The 14,585-nt window shown below is 60.4% G+C and overlaps 2 protein-coding genes across 5 annotated transcripts; one reads left to right on the plus strand and one right to left on the minus strand.

Moving 5' to 3' along the window:
* Positions 1-81: 81 nt before the first annotated feature.
* On the minus strand, positions 82-4,217 carry ARHGDIG (Rho GDP dissociation inhibitor gamma). Of its 3 annotated transcripts, none has more exons than XM_036021167.1 (6): positions 4,057-4,217; positions 1,153-1,332; positions 991-1,074; positions 733-809; positions 586-649; positions 82-494 (listed from the first exon to the last, which is right to left on the minus strand). In XM_036021167.1, the coding sequence occupies exons 1-6, from the start codon at positions 4,109-4,111 to the stop codon at positions 295-297; spliced, it is 660 nt and encodes a 219-aa protein (XP_035877060.1). In that variant the 5' UTR covers positions 4,112-4,217; the 3' UTR covers positions 82-294. The 3 variants fall into 3 exon arrangements, with proteins under 3 accessions (XP_035877060.1, XP_035877059.1, XP_028377962.1); XM_036021166.1 differs by lacking the exon at positions 4,057-4,217 and adding an exon at positions 2,645-3,593; XM_028522161.2 differs by lacking the exon at positions 4,057-4,217 and adding an exon at positions 2,373-2,525.
* RGS11 (regulator of G protein signaling 11) lies at positions 3,680-13,339 on the plus strand. 2 transcript variants are annotated; one of them, XM_036021165.1, is made up of 17 exons: positions 3,680-4,065; positions 4,421-4,517; positions 4,595-4,645; positions 4,876-4,982; positions 5,709-5,760; positions 5,883-5,941; positions 6,171-6,247; positions 6,437-6,518; positions 7,817-7,885; positions 8,979-9,008; positions 9,088-9,149; positions 9,260-9,373; positions 9,465-9,580; positions 9,706-9,793; positions 9,884-10,022; positions 12,616-12,698; positions 12,788-13,339. In XM_036021165.1, exons 1-17 carry the CDS (start codon positions 4,003-4,005, stop codon positions 12,921-12,923), a joined length of 1,425 nt encoding a protein of 474 aa, XP_035877058.1. In that variant the 5' UTR covers positions 3,680-4,002; the 3' UTR covers positions 12,924-13,339. The 2 variants fall into 2 exon arrangements, with proteins under 2 accessions (XP_035877058.1, XP_035877057.1); XM_036021164.1 differs by lacking the exon at positions 3,680-4,065 and having other exon boundaries at positions 4,236-4,517.
* The last annotated feature ends 1,246 nt before the right edge of the window (positions 13,340-14,585 follow it).

Raw genomic sequence — 14,585 nt, forward strand, 5'->3', positions numbered from 1 at the left:
GTCCTAGTTGCAGGAAAGATAAGGCCACAAGGCTTCCCCCCACCCCGGGGGAGGGGAGGTAGACAGAGGCGACACCGTGGGCACTGAGACAGGCGTTTAATGGGGCTATTCAGGGCACAGTGCCAGGCCCAGGAAGGGGGTGTCCTGAGGCGGGGCAGAGGTCATGAGGGGTCTGGTCACTGACAGAGGGGCTGGGGAATGCTCGGGGGTCCCTGTGCAGTGACTGACAGGCAGAGGAAACCAGGACCCCAGGCGGGAAGACAGCTCCCAGGGCAGGGCAGGGAGGGTGGGCGCTCAGCTCTTCCAGTCCTGGCAGATGCGGAGGCCCCACTCCCAGGAAAGGTGGTCTGCCCTGTCGTCGTCAGTGAAGAAGGATGTGACCACATAGGCGCCCCTCACCAGTGCGCCCCGAGGCGCCTCTTCCACTGGAGTTACAAACTCGTACTCCTGGGTGCTTGGGCCGTAACTGCCCACCATGTACACGGCCTTGTCCACTGGGGGAGAGGGAGGGCATCAGGGGCTGCCCTCTGTGCCACTGGCCCCCTGCCCCCGCGCCCCCAGGCCGCCCCTTCACAGGGCCCTCACCTCGCAGGCCCCTGCGGTAGGTGTGATGCAGACACTTGAGGCCACTGACGATTTCCTTATTGACCTGAGGGACAGAGAGTGTTAAGGGGTCCATCTTGGAAGCTGAGCCTGTGGCTGGCTGGCACTGCCCCTGATAGCTGCCCTCACCTTAAAAGTAATCTTCACTTTGTAATCAACGCCCTCCTTCAGGACGAACACCTGGTTCTTCAGTGCAGCCAGCTCCCCTGAGGGAAGAGCACAGCTGAGGGACAGATGCCTGCAGCGGCCCAGACCCTGCCCGGGAGCCCCCACAGTGGGGCCATGTCCGTGAAGTCTGCGTGATGGGCCTGAGGACCGGGGTTTGGCATGGGGTTTGAAAAGGTCTCCACCCCAAAGGGCATCCTGTGGTTTGCAGAAGGGCGTTACCTGTGAGGTCCATGGTCATGGGCCCCGGAGCCTGCTCAGACATCAGCGTCAGCCTGGTCACCTGTACGTTGGGCAGGCTTGGGTCTGAGGAGAAATTGGAGGTCTACGGGATGCACCCCCCAATTTTCACCCCCACCCCCCACATCCAGGGCCCGTTCATACCCACAGCTAGCGGCAGGGACCCCAGAAGCACCCGCTTGTACTTGGCCAGGCTCTCATCATCTGGGTCCAGCTGCTGGATCTCTAGGAGGCTCTTCGTCCCCGGGGCCCGGTACCCTGGCACAGCCTCGTCCAGCACCTCATCTGGTGGCAGCTGCCCCCCTTCTTTGTCTGTCAGAAGGACTGGGGATGGGGAGGTGGGTGAGCAAATGCCACCAGCTATCCTGGGCATTCACTTGTGAAACTGGAGCCCCCGCGTCTGGTCGGTTGTACCTCCCCCTGCCAGCAGGGGCTTGGAGGGAGGAGGTGTGGGGCTGGGAAAGAAGGTGTGAGCTCAGAGAGGCAGGGGTGCATGGGGCCTCAGGGAGATGGGTGGGCTGTAAGACAGTAGCATCCACACCCTTCAGAAAGGAGCCTGGGGGTTGGCGCAGGTTCACAAGAGCCAAGTGACATTTCCGGAGGCACCAGCTGCCTTCTTCTGGTCCAGCCATCCATCCAGGACCCCTCCCTGACTCTGAGGCCAAAGGTGGGGGGAATCAAGACCCCCAAATAGGGGACATCTCCAAGGACTGGGGACCACCACCATTGAGTGGTGGTGAACTCCAAAGTCTTTCCTGAAGCAGAGGCCCTGGCCCCATGGTCCTCTGGGACCCCAGTGCTCCGAGGCCTCTCTCCCTAAGCCCACAATGCTCTCAGAAGCCTCTGGCCCCTATCCTGCTCAGTCAGGGGCTGGGGTCTCTGCCTTTCCACAGTTCTAGGAGTTTCTTCCATAGCTCCCTGGGGCGTGGGGTTAGCTTTCCTCAGCTTAAGCTCTGGGGCCACCTCCCAGAGACTCCTAGAGCCCCTTCCTAAACTGGGCTGGGATAGGGGTCTCTAACCCCTTTCCACAGTGCCTTGGGACAGGGTTTGTCCGACTCCCTGCCCATTGCGCTCCAGTCTCCTCAGGAATCGCCACACACCCTGAAGGAGCCTCAGCCCCACCCAAAGGAGTAGGATGCCTGGAGCAGACCCGCCCACTCTTGGCTCCCATCCCCAGGAGTGTTTAGCCTGTAGGAAGCCCCCCAACCTCGTCAGAGCCCAGCCGGGAGGACCATGCCACAAGGTCCCCGCGCGCCCCCAAAGTTTCCACGGGGGAGGGGCGGGTCCTCGCCTCAGGCTAAAACCACCTCTCGCCAGAATCCCCCGCCCACGTGGCCGCCCTGGACCCACACGAGCCGGCTCACCTCGGGCGCACAGCGCCAGCCGGAGCAGTTCCAACAGCTGCGCCCCCAGCTCGCACGCGTCCAGGCCCAGCATGGTGGTGGCCCGCGGTCCGGCTCTGCCGCCGAGCCGCCTAGGAGCCGCCGCCCGGCTTGGCGCTCAGCCCCGGCGCGACTGCGGTGAGCTCATCCCGGCCGGGAGCGCCCCCCGCGCCCAGCGCCGCGCCCGCGCCGCGCGCCCCCAGCCGCTCCGCGGACCCCGCGCAGCCCCGCAGAGACGCGCGTGTCGCCCGTACCGCGCCGGCACCCAGTCGTCCCCGCCTCCGGCCCAAGTGGACCTTTCACAGCCGCCGCGGACATGGCCACAGTCACGGTCCCAATGGCCTGCCCGACTGCACCCTGCTCTGGCAATCAGGGCTGCCTCACCCTCATTGCTCCGGGGGAGTCTGGGGCCTCTCTAGGGAAGCCTTCTGGGCGGGGCCGGTGGGACTGAAAGTGCCCAGTGAAGCAGGTGCTACCCCCGCCCCATGTCCCCAGGCTCTCGTTACTAGCGGCCAATGCAGGCCGCACCTGGAGCCCAACAGCACGCCCCCACACACTTCCTCCCAGCAGAGCTTCTGTCTGGGCAGAGGGGATTCCTAGAACCTCCTGGCCCTGCACCCCAGAGGTTACAGCCATTAGCACAGAGAGACCAGAGTTCGCATGTACAGGGCGGGGGTCACCACCCACTCAGCCCTTACTCAGTGTTCACTGACTGGGCTCTGCGAGTGTGGTGGGGTGGGGGTCTCTGTATGCTCTGGGGACTCAGAGGATTCTGAAGGCCCCTCCCTGTCCTCGGGGAGAAGAGGGTGCTGATTTAAAGTAGCACCAGGAAGATGGAATGTTGAGAAGGGGGACACAGAGAGGCTTCCGATCTTAATACCCAAACAAACCCTGGGGCGCGCAGATGGGAATCCACCGAGGCAGGGAACAGGCGTGAGCAGGGCTTCAGGCTGGGACAGCGGGTCAAAGGCCTAGGTCTGAGTGGAGGAGGAGGAGGGGGGATGGCAGCCCGCAGTGTCACAGGGTCCTGGTAGCATCTGAATGGTGTCACGCATGGTGTGACGCAGTCGCAGGCACACACTTCTAGGGCAATCAGATCCCTCGCCCTGACTGGCCACACAGACCCTCCGCCCTGGTGCCCGGACATCCTGAGGGCCTCACGCATGGGGTGAGCATGGGGGGCAGGGGTTACAGTAGACTCATTGTCCCCCACCCCAGCCCCTGGGACTTCCCCAAAAGTCCCCTCCCCTCCCCTTCCCCGATCTCCCATCCTTTCCCTACTCCTTGGCTCCTCTCTGAGCTCCCCTCCCTCTTCCTGAGCCCCTGTTCCCTCACAAGACCTCTCTCAAGCCCGCATCTCCGGGCCCCACCTCAGGGCACCTCCCACAGGCACGCAGCCCCCCCAGCAGCCCCCCTCCAGCAAGTCCTCGCTGACACAGGCCTCAGTTTCTCCAGACCTGAGGGAAGACTTATGAGGGTGGCCCGTCTGGTGCCGGCCCCTTCTCAGACCGGGAATGGGACCTGGGGCTGGGCCCAGGAGGGTTAATTCGGGCGTGGGGTGGGGCGGGGCGTCCAAGACGCCAATACCGCCCGAGGGCTTCACTCCACAGCCATGGCCGCTGGACCTGCCCACCCTGGTGGGCGCTCCTGTGCACAGATGCCTCACCTGAGCAAGGTGGGTGCCACGTGGGGGTCCTGCCGTCCCCAGGGTTTCGGGGCATTGAGACGGGGTGGGGGAGGGGAGCAGAAGAGGAGGGGGTGTGGTGAGCTCAGGTGTGGACGCAGGCCCTGGGGCGTTGGCATTTTGTGGAGCAGGGTGAAGCACGGAGCCCTTGGTGCTGTGGGGGAAGGGTCGGCCTTGCCTCCGCCCGCTCCCCCTGCCACCCTGTTACCAGCGTGGCCTGAAATCCCACCATCTGTGCATGTTAATCTCTGCGCACACTGATCCGGCAACCCGGCCAGGCCCGTGGAATCAGGATCCGGGGTGGGGGAGGCCAGTGGGGCAGCCCCTCAACGCCCTCTTTGCCCAGATGGAGCGGATGGTGTTGAGTATGCAGGACCCCGACCAGGGCGTGAAGATGGGGGGCCAGCGGCTGCTCATAACAGTCATTCCTCACGCGGTGACTGGTGAGGCTGGGGGCTGGGGTTGGGGTTGGGGGTGCCGGCCCTGCCTTGGTCTCCCCCACCCAGTCTCTTCTATGTAGGCAACGACATCGTGGAGTGGCTGATCCAGAAGTACTGCATCTCAGAGGAGGGTATGGGGGCGAGCCCGCTGCCCATCCTGACCCTTACCCGACCCAGGGTCCCTGGGCGGATGAGGTTGGGCCTTCTGGGGCTGACCAGTATCAGGGTCAAGCCATGTGTGTTAGGGAATCATCCCAAGAGACCCTGCTCCATTCCCTCCCACTGAGAATTCAGTGGGGGAATTCAGTGGGAGGGGGACAGGAGCCACCTTGACTCCCGTCCCCCCAACCCCACACCCCAGAAGCCCTGCACCTGGGCCTCCTGCTGCTGCGGCACGGCTACCTGTATCCGCTCCGCGCGCCCTGCAGCCTCGTGCTCCAGCTCGACGGCACACTCTACAGGTTCCAGGTTAGGCTCGACTGGGAGTGGGTGGAAACCCCCCAGCCCGACTAGTGGGGATTTCTGGGAGGGGCGGGGCTGGGGTGGGGGCAAAATGTGGTGATAATCACAGCAGACCTGGTGGCCTACTGTCCCCTCCCCGAAAGGCCTGGGCTGGAATCTTGCTTGTGGTGGAAGGATCAAGTTAAGGGAGGGAACTTCAGTTTCTCTGGGGCCACGGCAGGGTCTCCCTAAGGGGCGGCACCTGCGAAGGGCTCTGCTAGCCTTCCCAAGCCTTTAGGCCCCCTCCAAGAAGGAGGCCGTGTGAGGCCTGAGGACAGCATCCCCTCAGTGCGTGTGGCCTCAGTCTCGGTGGGGGCCCTGCCTGCCCTTCCCAGCCACAGCGGGAACCCAAGGCCGGCCTGCCCTCTGCCTCCGGGCACAGACTGTGACCATATCTGGGCTTGGGAAGGCCCCGCCCCACCCGTCCCTGGAGTGGGGGCTCCTGGAGCTCAGAGTCAGGAACGCAGCCCCTGCACTGGGCCCCAAGAGGTGAATGGAGCTCAGATCCAGGTGGAGAGAAGTGCCCAGGGGTCAGCTGAGCCTCCAGATCATGGGCAGACAGGCAGCTCCTCAGGTAGATCCCCCGCCAGCCAGCCCGGTCTCTTCCTCAGGGAGCTGAGAGGGTAGGGGCAACTCCTGGGGTGGAGAAGGCCCAGGAGGTCCCAGACACCCCTTGTTCCCACATGGTACCAGACACCCTATTTCTGGACGAGCACTCTGTGGCTGGCTACTGAGCTGGATTATGGTGAGTAAGGAGGGACGGGCTAGCCTGGGAGGAGCTCCCAAGACTGGTGGCCTCCGGGTGACACCGCAGGGGTGAAGGGGGAAGATACTGCTCCTCTGCAGCCTATGCCCCTGTCCTTCCAGCCATCTACCTGGCCAAGAAGAATATGCAAAAGCAGGGGGCCCTGGCCAACCACGAGAAGGTGGGACCCTCCCCCAGGCTGAGCCCAGCCAGAGCAACCCAAGCCCCACTCATGTCCCTCGGGCCTTGCGGTTTGCCTCGGAGCACACAGCCCAGGCCACAGTGTGATGCAGCCACACAGCCACGCCACACCCTGCGGCGTCCAAGTGGGGAGGCAGGAGGGCCCGTGACTTGCCCTAGAGCTTGGCATGGAAGGGTTTACCCACTGGAGACCTTGACACCACCCCCAGGAACACTATGACCAGCTGCACCGGAAAATCGGCCACACGTGGGACCTGGTAGTGATGCAGGCAAGAGAACAGCTGCGGTGAGCCCCCAGCCCAGCGAGCACAGAGCTCACACTCCACGGTCCGGAGGCTCTCAGCCGGGTGCTGGTAGTCACGGCACCAGAACAGCACAGCCCGGGCTTGGCCGCCTGTCCTGGCCCTACCTGAGGTGGGTGGGGGAGGCACTGTGGTGGACACCCTGTTCCCTCAACTCTGCCCATCCCCACCAGGGCAGCCAAGCAGCGCAAGAAAGGGGACAGGCTGGTCATTGCGTGCCAGGAGCAGACGTACTGGCTGGTGAACAGGCCCCCGGTGAGCCCGTTGTGTGGGGTGGGAGTGGCTCCTTGGCTGGCAGCAGGTCCTACCAGGAGCCAGTATGTGCTCCTCAAGTACTCTACCGTGGATTGTGGGAAGGATACACCCGGTGGGGACAGGAGGTCCTAGTTCTGTGGCTCTTCAGAACCCAGAGATCATGAAACCAGGTCTAGCTAAGGCTGCCCTGCACTCACAGACCACAGGACAAAAAGCTTCTTTCTGGGTCTAAGGGAGAGGCCTGGGGAAGCTGAGGGGGGGAACCAAAAGGCCCTTGGGATGAGGCCATCGAAAGCGAGGCTTAGCCGTAGCTTCTGGGGGTCCGGGCCAGGGGTAAGGCCTTGTCTGGAACTGTAATCCTGGCCACTGGTGTGAGGCCCCCTTCCTGTGTGGGGCAGTGGGAAGACGTCTGAGCCTGCAGCAGCCCCAGCAAACCATGAATGAAGCCCCCATGGGAAAGAACCCAAGGAAAAGGATTCCAGGAGGCATCCCCAGCCTGATTACCTCATCAAGTGTGTGTGGGGGGGGGGGGGGGGCGGTTATCTTTGGGAAAATGACTGTCTTCCTCCTGAGGGCCTGGTGATCTAGGGTCTAGCAATCCTAGAGAAAGTGGAGTGGGCATGGCCCAAGGCTGTGTGCCTGGGCTGAGGGCAGGGCCCAGGAGCGGACCAGGCCAGCCACATGGGCTGAGGGCAGTGTATGCAGGAGAGCAGAAAGGGCAGGCAGCTGCGGCCTCCAGGCAAGTAGATGAGAGGGTTCCAACCGGGCAGTGGCAGGGAGAGGGCCAGACCAGCACATGTGTGTGAGGACTGCATGGCAGGACAGGTAGGTTCCAGTGAGTGGGACTGTCTCAAGAAGGATGGTTAGGTGGCTAGGTTTCCGGCTTGAACTGTCAGGTATGTGGAGGTGAGCTTGGCTGCAAAAAGGAAGAATGGGGTGGGGGTGGAGAGGAGAGTCAGGATTCTGCTTTAGCGGCAAAGCCAGGCGGGGAGACACGTGGCCTCAGAGCTCAGAGGAGTCATGTGCAGGGCAAGGTGCTGGCAAGGACAGCCAGAGTGGTGCTGGGCCTCTGGGAGGGCGGTCGCCATGGGGTGGGAATGGGCAGAGAGGGGACTCAGGGGCTCAGGCCTTAGGTTTCTGAGTTCCTCTGCATGTCAGTTTCCATGTTAAAGGGTGGCACGTGGGCTCGGAGCTTCAGTGTATGGCGGCCAGTGAGGGGCAGGGACAGGGCCCTAGGGTGGAGAGTCAGCAGTCCACCTGAGCTGTGCCTCCCGCTTCATCCAGTCTCCCCTCTGCAGCCTGGGGTCCCCAGCGTGCTGGAGCAGGGTCCGGAGAGGGGAGCCTGCATTGTCACGCGAGGGCAGATGGTAAGGACCCTGCACACACGCACGCCCCACCTCCTGCCCACTGCCCACGCCCCTACACATGCCCCCTGCCACTCCCACCCACAACAAGCCGGTGTGCACACACCGCCCCGCCGCCTCTCCACCACTGTGGGTCTACTTGGGAGCTGCCCGTCCATCTGTGCATTCATCTGTCCACCCAAATGGCACTTGACACAGCCACTCCAAGTGCCCCGCTCCCCTTCTGGTCTCATTCTCCCCTCACCCTAGTCCCCTGTTCTCAGCACCCCCACTAACTCTCGTCCCCTCGCCTCCCATCTGCTGCCCTGGGTGAAAGTAGGTGCTATGGACCCTGGGAGGGTGGGGGGCTCTTCCCCATCCCCCCGGTCCCCTGGCCAGACCAGCCACCTCTCTCCAAGGCCCCCAGTGGCCTTGGGAACTGGAAGGAACAGCACCAGGACAGGCATGGCCAAACTTTGTAGCAGCAGAGCCCTGTGTTCAAATCTCATGAAAACCAAAACATAGAACAGAACAGATATATTTAGTACCTTACTGATAAAACTTCTTCCTAACTTCAAAATCATAAGCTCATGATCACAGGTTTATAATGTCCCATTATGAAGTCGGTCCAGGAGAGCTGATACAAAAATTGGAAATCACAGGCCCCCAAGGGTGCTCTCTGCCTCCCCTGGCCGCATCAGGGGGAGCCACAGAGTGTTCGGAAGGGACAGGGGGTCCCAGGGCCCCTGGTGCATGAGGCAGCGGCAGGTGGGCTCTGGGCTCTGACCACGATGAGTTTGGAGCACGGTCAGCAGCCGGGGTTCCTGGTGTGACCGCAGTGGTGCTCCTCAGTCCTGCAGTGTTTTAAGAAAGTGACTTAACACGTTTGAAAATATGGACTAGTGATCATTGGGGAACCTCAAGGCAACTTTGAGAACATTCTGGGGACCTCCAAACTATAGGCGCCAAAAGCTTCCTGGGAAGTCAGACCCTGTCATCAGAGGAGAGGCCCCAAGGCACGCGGGGGGGCCCGGGCCCTTGTCTGCCAGCCCAGGGCGGGATGTCAGTCCCTCTCGCAGGCCTGCCTTCTCACGGCAGCTTTCCTGGCCTCTTGCAGACCAAGAACATGGATTTCTATAAATGGGAGGTAGGTCCTGGGGGCCAACACAGGGAAGGGGGTGGGCCGGCCCTGGCCCAGACCCCGCCTCACAGGTCCCATGTCACAGATCGAGTACTGCAGGAAGGCGCTGGGCAGGATCCGGGTGAAGTCCTCCGTCTGCCTTGAGGCGTGAGTGGGAGGGGGTGGTAGCAGGAGACCCCAAGCCCAGCGCCCAGACCCTTCCTCTAGTGCCCTTGACCCATAGCCCCTCCCTGCACGTGCCCCTGGCCCCACCCCAGGTACCTGAAGTTCAGCAGCCAACACGGGCCACATGACCCCATTACATCAGGGTGCCTGCCCAGCAACCCCTGGATCACAGACGATGATACCTACTGGGCCATGAACACATCCAGGTGAGCCCAGGGCGCGAGAGGGCTCTGCAGGGGTTCTTCCCAACTGCCCCCACCTCACGTTCCTCATGCTCCTGACACTGCCCCCCTCCAGTGTGGCTGTACCCACAAAGCTCCGTGTAGAGCGATGGGGCTTCAGCTTCCGGGAGCTCCTGGAAGACCCTGTGGGACGGGCCCATTTCATGGACTTTCTCAGGAAAGAGTTCAGTGGTGAGACGCCCCCACCTCCTGTTTGAGGCCCCAGTGAGGGAGGCTGGGACTCCCCCCACCCCGTTTCTACTGGCCCTGGCTGCAGCTTGGGGTGGGCCTGACCACCTGGTGCTTGGACGCCCCAGCCGAGAACCTCAGCTTCTGGGAGGCGTGTGAGGAGCTGCGCCACGGAGGGCAGGCCCAGGTCCCTGCCCTGGCGGACTCCGTGTACCAGTGAGTTTCAGAGGCGGGCCTGGCTGGCTGGAGGGCAGGCCTGTGGAACCTGGACCCACCCTGGGGCTGTCAACCCTGTCCCTTTCAAAGGCAATTCCTGGCCCCTGGCGCTGCCCGCTGGGTCAACATCGACAGCCAGACAATGGAGCTGACCCTGGAGGGCCTGTGCCGGCCCCACCGCTACGTGCTGGACGATGCCCAGATGCACATCTACATGCTGATGAAGAAGGTGGGGCACCTCCATTCGGACCCTAAAGCCACTTCCAGACTTCCGTGTGTAGGTGTTTCAGGACGTTCCTCCACAGGACGTGGGCCACCTCCTCCCCTTCAACATGGCTGCAGATGCCAGCAGCACACCCAAAGCAGTCGTAACTCGGTGTCTTCAAATAGCCACTCACGGGCCATACCTGCCCATGTGGCCTCTTGGGCTAGTTTCCTGTTGCTGCTGTAAAAAATGCCACAAACTTGGTGGCTTAAAGGAACGCATATTCACTCTCCGGAGGCCGGAGTCTGACACGGGGATCTCTAGGCTGGAGTCAAGGTGTCTGCAGGGCTCTGTCCTTCCGGAGGCTTCAGGAGAGAATCCAGTCCATGGCTTTTCCTTCCTAGGCGCACCTGCACTCTTGGCTCATGGCCTGTTCTCCACCTCCAAGGACAGCAGTGTATCGCCTTTTTTTTTTCATTTAAATTTTTAATAATTTATTTATAGCATTGGCTGGTGTGGCTCAGTAGATTGAGTGCTGACCTGCAGACTGAAAGGTCGCCGGTTCAATTCCCAGTCAGGGCACATGCCTGGGTTGCGGGCTAGGCCCCCTGCTGGGGACATGCGAGAGGCAATAGATTGATGTTTCTCTCTCACGCATTTATGTTTCTCTCCTTCTCTTTCTTTACCTCTCCTCTCTCCTCTCTTTAAAAATAAAATAAAATACTTATTTATAAATTTTCATTATAATTGAGAAACAATATTGTATTAACATAGCAGCGGTGTATCTCTCTCTCTCTGACCCTCCCACCTCCCTCTTTCACTTACAAGGATCCCCGTGATTGCACCGGGCCCACCTGGGTAGCCCAGGCAGGCTCCCTGTGTCCACACCATTAATTTAATCCCATCTGCAAAGTCCCTTTGCTGCACAGGGGGACATATTCACAGGGTCTAGGGATTAGGGAGTAGAGATCTCTGGGCAGTTTTCTTTTATAAGATTTTATTTATTTATTTTTAGAGAGAGAGGAAGGAAGAGAGAAAGAGAAGGAGAGAAACATCAGTGTGTGGTTGCCTCTCCCTATCCAGGGACCTGGCTCACAACCCAGGCACATGCCCTGACTGGGAATCGAACCAGTGACCCTTCAGTTCGCAGGCCAGCACTCAGTCCATTAAGCCACACCAGCCAGGGCTCCATCTTTTCTTTTAATTTTTTGTTTTCTTTTGAAGGAACTGGGTCCTTTGTCTCACATAGTTTCCCACAGTCTGGACTTTGTGGGGTCCCTGTGGCATCTTTGACATGTTTCTCTGTCCCCTGTAGTCACAAAACACTGGTGGTTACATTTGTCTTGATCAGGAGTCATTTTCAGCTTTGTTGTTTGTTCAGTTTTGTCAAGAATATTTTCTTCAATTTGGTGTGTTCTTCCATCAGGAGGTCCATGAGGTTGGGCCGCTTCCCTTTTTGTGACTGAGCAACCACAGACAGTCATTCCCCGGACTCCCGGTTCCGTCAGTGATGTCCTGACCCCATCACTGCCTTTCTGTCACGGGGTATCCAACCTGAGGCCTGCGGGCCGCATGCGGCTCCGGATGGCTGTGATGCGGCCCAACACAAAACCGTAGATTTACTTAAAACATTATGAGTTTTTTTTGTGTGTGATTATGTGTTGCAGTGTGTTTAATGTGTGGCCCAGAGACGCCAAAAGGCTGGACACCCCGGAGCAGCTGGGGGCCTCCCCTTGCCTGCTCTCTGCTGGCCCAGTGCTGCCGCTCACGTGGGAGAGACAGGATCAGTGCTTGCTTCCTGCTTTTAATTACCGCTTATCAAAATAGTGAGCGGGATCCCTGATCTGTCAAGGAAGGTCATGAGGTTTCAGTGTTTTTATTATTTATTTATCCACTTATTTTAAACATTTTATTTATTTATAAAGAGAGGGGAAGGGAGGAAGAGAGAGAAACATCGACCAGCCCCTCGTGTGGGTCCTACCCGGGACGGCCCTGGAACCGCTCCGTCGTGATGTGTGCTCTGGGTGCTGTCTCCTGCTGGATGTCCAGCTCCGCTTGTGACACTTCACTCTCCGTGTCTGGGGATTGCTTATGTATTCTTCATTTTATAATAATGTGAAATATCCACACAGTTTCAAAACTCAATCTGTAAAGCAGGGTACATCCAAACAAATCTACCCATCGTCCCTGCCCCTCCACCTTCTTCTCCTTTTCCCAAGATACATTTATATTTTCCTTTTTAAAATATTCGCATTTAGGTCCTCTCCCATTTTGTTGTCCACTGCACAGCTTTTCTCAACCTTGTTTTCTATGCGGCTCCATGTCTCGCCCTCACCCTATGGGCAGACAGCTGCTCACTCCCTCACCGGCGGTCCAGTGGCTCGCCCCTCCTCGAGTGGGTGCTGGGCTCTTGCTCGTCTTTGATTGTCCGGTGGCCCAACTGGATGGGGGCCCAGGTCTCTGTGGGTCAGCCGGATTAGGGCAGGTCTGGGATGGCCACCTCCAGCCCCGTCCACTGGAAGCTCTGAGCATCAGAGGCATGCCAGGCTGAAGCCGGGGGGGAGCCGAGCTCGAGGAGGCAAAGGCGCCAGTCAGGGCTGACGCCCATCTCTTACAGGACTCCTATCCGAGGTTCCTGAAGTCGGACGTGTACAAAGCTTTGCAGGCAGAGGCTGTGATCCCCCCGGAGACAAAGAGACGGTGAGCCCAGGGGTGCCCTGTGCCCGGGAGCTGTGAGGCAGGTGGGACGCTCAGGGGCACCCTGCACTCAGGCCCCTTCTCACCCACAGAGTGTTCCCGTTCGTGTGGAGGCCGCGACATTCGAGCCCCAGACCTGCTTTGCTTCCTGCCTCTGCCTCTGCCTCTGCCTCGGGGGACACTGCGGCTGCTGCCCACGGCCCTGGGGGTGGTGATGGGGAGGCGTAGTTGGGCCCGAGCCTGGAGGAAGAAGCGACCGGCCTCGCCTCTTGTCACCCTTTTCTAGCCTAGGGCCCTGGCAGAGGCCAGACCCCCAGCATGGGCACCCCTTGTGCACGGAGGGGCTGGCCTTGCTGTGGGGCACTCAGGTCTCTCTCAGGATTCCGGGTGCCGACTTCCAGGGAGGGGTGTCATTGGCTGAGCTTGGGTCACCTGGAGAAATGTGGGACGAGATGGGCTAACCAGACGAAGGCCATGCTCCTGGTATCATGGTCTTCAGTTCGGTGCTAGATGCCCACCCCCTCCCCAGAACCATTACATCGGTAGGGGGGCACCTGGGAGCCGGACGCACAGACAGGCTCTGCCCAGCAGGAGGAAATTACCCACACTGCAAAGCTAAACTACCCACTCCCCTTTGCCAGCGACTCCCATGGGCCCCCACAGAGCCCCCTGAATTTTGCTGGGGCTGTGCCCAGCCTTCCAGTGAGTACAGAGTTGTGCCCACAGGTGCTGTCCTGACCTTCACTGTCACTGCGCATTGCAGACCTGTCACGAAGGGGCACCTCTCTGGTCTTCTCAAGTCTCCCGAGGCCATGGCTTCTGTGCCAGTTGTGCAGAGACGACTCCTACATTGTCGTCCCTCCAACAGCTGTCCCAGTTCTGGTCCTGCCTGGGAGGGCGGGGGCAGGCGCCCTCACCTCGGAGGGCCCCGCCTTCCCCCAGACTCAGGGTGAAGGGACACCGCTCCTTTGGGGGTGTAGATCTGACTCAGCTGAGAGAGAATCTTGTGTCCCTCGGCTAGCCCCCCTCACAGGCCTGGACTGCTCCCGCCCATTCCTGGCATGGGAATAAAAGACCCTGGCCTCCCCCCGCTGTGGTCTCAACTGTGTGTCTGCGCACACGAGGCAGGTGGGCATCGGTGAGGGAGGCAGTGACGGACAATGTGGGGAGCTCCTGTGTGCAGATGCCCAGGAGGGGGTAAGACCAGCCTTCAGGCCAGACTCAGGTTGCACATGTGGGGGTGTTTGGTTTGGGGGGAGATGCTAGGAACACCGCCTGCGCTACGATGGGCGGGCAAGAATGCCTCAGCACTCCAGGGGAAGTGCAAAACCAGTACAGGTCCCCAGTACAGAATCCGCTGTCTCCTGGGCAGGTTGTGCCCTAAGGCTGGGCAGTCCCAGGAACCGGCATGGACCCCTGAGGGTAAGACTGCTTCATTTACAAGTCCAGGGTGCCAGAGGCCCACCTGCGAGGGCATCTGGGGCTCAGCCCCCTAACTCCTGCTCACCACCCCCAGACCTGTACAGGGTGCTCCCTCCCAAGCTGGCTCCTCAGCCCAGGGTGGGGAACCCCAACCTGGTACTGAATCCTTGGGCGTCACTCAAGCCTCCAGCCCTACCGAACCCCAGGTGACTTTCACTTGCAGACCTGTCACTTTCACTTGCAGACCTGTCACTTTCACAGGGAGTTTTTAGGGGGCAGGCATGAGGTCACAGGGACAGCTTTTCATATTTAAATGTCCATGGGAAATTACTACAGGATTCTCTAAAACCCTTTCCCTCATCACTTTGGTACCCGAAGCTGCATCTCACTGAAGCCTTCCACCTGGGCAGCCGCCAGAACTCACCCCCAAGCCCACCCTGGCCAGGCCTAGGAAGACACAGGGGTACT

The sequence above is a fragment of the Phyllostomus discolor genome, chromosome 3, assembly GCF_004126475.2.
Source record: "Phyllostomus discolor isolate MPI-MPIP mPhyDis1 chromosome 3, mPhyDis1.pri.v3, whole genome shotgun sequence".
NCBI lineage: Eukaryota > Metazoa > Chordata > Mammalia > Chiroptera > Phyllostomidae > Phyllostomus > Phyllostomus discolor.